At 37.6% G+C, this 2,587-nt stretch overlaps 1 protein-coding gene across 1 annotated transcript in view; it reads left to right on the top strand.

Moving 5' to 3' along the window:
- Nucleotides 1-2,433: 2,433 nt before the first annotated feature.
- Nucleotides 2,434-2,587, top strand: part of chrd (chordin) — a 15,630-nt gene continuing 15,476 nt past the window's right edge. The window contains exon 1 of the mRNA XM_066679103.1: nucleotides 2,434-2,568. Within this exon, the coding sequence (XP_066535200.1) occupies nucleotides 2,439-2,568 (130 nt within the window). The 5' untranslated portion in view covers nucleotides 2,434-2,438. The remainder of the gene's footprint in view (nucleotides 2,569-2,587) is intronic.

Raw genomic sequence — 2,587 nt, forward strand, 5'->3', positions numbered from 1 at the left:
TAATATTGTTTAATTATTTTATATTATTTATTAATTTACTTTTATATTATTTAATTATTTTTGCAAAAATTAAACAATCACAGATTTGGGAAAAATATACAGATATTTAAACAAATAAAGTGAAGTAAAATAAAATAGAATGAAATTAAAGGTTCAGCCTGCCTTTTGACTGAGGTCAGAAAGTCGAGGTGTTTTTTTGATGTTAACTGCGGGTTTGTTTTCAAATCACAGGCCATTCATTTTCAAAGCATTAACATTTGTCTCAGTTTTTTGTTAATAATCATCATCGTTTAAAGAAACAATAAATGTCTTTGAAGCTGTTGAAGAGTCTTTTATCATCGCAGGTGTATTTTCCGCTTAAAAGCCCTTTCTAGATTTGGCGGTGGAAAAAAACGTAAATGACTTCAAAGCGCGCAACTTTGTAAATTTTTTTTTTTTAGTTTCTGTTTTTAAACGCGCTCATTGAACATTCGTTTTCGATTCGCTTTGTTCGCTTCTAACAGACGAATACGTCTCCAATGAGGTTCCTTTGATGGTACTTTTTCTCTGGCTTTTATGTTACTGTTTTTGTTTTTTTCCCACAAGAAAATATGGCTAATGTAAAATAAGAGGCTAAATCTCCAAATCGGTTCTAACTACACCGAATATCAATAAACATCTGAGGGAAAAGTGGCTGAAAAAAAGAGGAAGATAAAGAGAAAGAGAGAATAAATGATGTTCCAAAGGGGGAAGAGAAAAGGTAAACGAGGAGAGGTGCATCTGGATTTATGCTGCAATTCAAACAATTTTTATTAGTTTCTGTTAAAAGCACTGAAGTGTTTTATAAGGTGTACAGCCTGAATACACCTCTCCCAGATGTGTGTATCCCTATCTTTGTGAGGAATTCACATAGCGTCCTTATCCTCCTTCAGGGGGAAGTGCACCAGTGTTTCAGAGCTGCTCCACAGCGGCGAAAGGAACCAGGCGTCACAAAGGCAACAATGCAAATGATTTGTTTTAATTTTTTAATTTACTTCTCAAATGAACTTGAAATTTCCTTATTTTCTTAAAAGAAAAAAAAAGACTGCCTCTGGATGTATTTTAAAACCCAAAACAGAAACTACTACATGAATGCAGAAAACTAACAAACAAAAAGCAAGAATGTAGAAAAGAAAAAAGAGAAAAAAGGAAATAGCTCCTCATGCTTCTTGATTGATGTCAAAAAGACAATAGAGCATTCACTTATTGTGTGTTTGATGTGATTTGTGCCATTTGTTTCAAATCATTTTCCATTTTGCCTTTAATTTAAAGCTTTTAAAGAAGTCAAAGTCTTCAAAATGCTGTCTTCTGTCAAATATAAAATCAAAACATGTTTTATATTTACTTTAAAAACGTTGGATAAAGCCAAAATATTAACAGCAGGTCTTCCATCTTTTCACATCAAACCACTAGAATGACTTTGTTTCACTCGTTACAACGGAACTGTGCAGAAAATGTCAGATTTTTTTAAAAACAAAACAAAACAAACAAACAAACAAACAAAAAACCGTTATACATAACACAACACAATGTCCCCACAATGTCATGTCCTTTCATGCCTTTCACCATGAAGTCCCCAAAAGGAGCTAAAAACACACACGTAGGTGATTCTTAAAGTGTGTTATGTTGTTTTGAACAGAGTCTGTTAAATCACTTGAACTGTTTTACTACGTGCACAGCTTAAATATACCTCCCTCAACTTGTTTTCCTATCTTTGTGGGGTCTTTCAGTTCGCTTCTTTTAATTATTATTATTTTTTAAATAATGATCAGCCATTGCAGTCATTACTGTGAATTAGAGATAACTGCAAAAGTGTTCACCAGTTCTCTCAGTGAAAACAAGTTCAGAGAACACATTATAAATGTGTCTTAGCTGTGACAAAACACTGCCCTCTAGGCGTGGTTTTATTAATGTTTTTGTGATTTATCATTAGTAAAAATGCCTTATCTGTTCACACCTTGTTGCAAATGTGGCATAACAGCGACACAAATGAATCCACATTTCTTTCTTTCTTTGTGTGATTTTCCTGACACCTACAGGTAAAGAGTTAATTTGGGTTTGTGAGCCCTGCCCTCCTACTCTTTCAGCACCCACCCTTCCTCCCATTCTCCTCTCCTCCTCCATTCCCCCCGAGGTATAAAAGCGGGGGACCCTCGCTCAGACCCTCACACGAGCCAACATACATGTACACACACAGTGAGAGAGAGAGAGAGAGAGAGAGAGAGAGAGCGAAGCGCATTTCTACAGACTGAGAACATTCACCACAGATTCTCAGAGAGAACCGCTGCTCGGAGCTGGAGCTGCTCGACGAGTGGGAGTTGTTGCCCAAGAAAAGAAGAGAGAGCAAAAGAAGAATAGAAGAGAGGAGTGCTCCTGTTTTCTTTCGCTTACTGCTCTCCTTCCCTCTCTCCATCCGGAGGATGGACGTCCGGCTGCTGGTCGTCGCGGTGTGTGCGGTTATTTCTCCTCAAACACACGCGTCCCGAGCCAAGACGCCCGCTCTTCCCATCCAGTCCGAGAGAGAGCCGCAGCCTTCCAAAGGAGTGTCCGGTACGTCCCCAAAGCGTCG

This window comes from Hoplias malabaricus, chromosome 1 (assembly GCF_029633855.1).
Source record: "Hoplias malabaricus isolate fHopMal1 chromosome 1, fHopMal1.hap1, whole genome shotgun sequence".
NCBI classification, from domain to species: domain Eukaryota; kingdom Metazoa; phylum Chordata; class Actinopteri; order Characiformes; family Erythrinidae; genus Hoplias; species Hoplias malabaricus.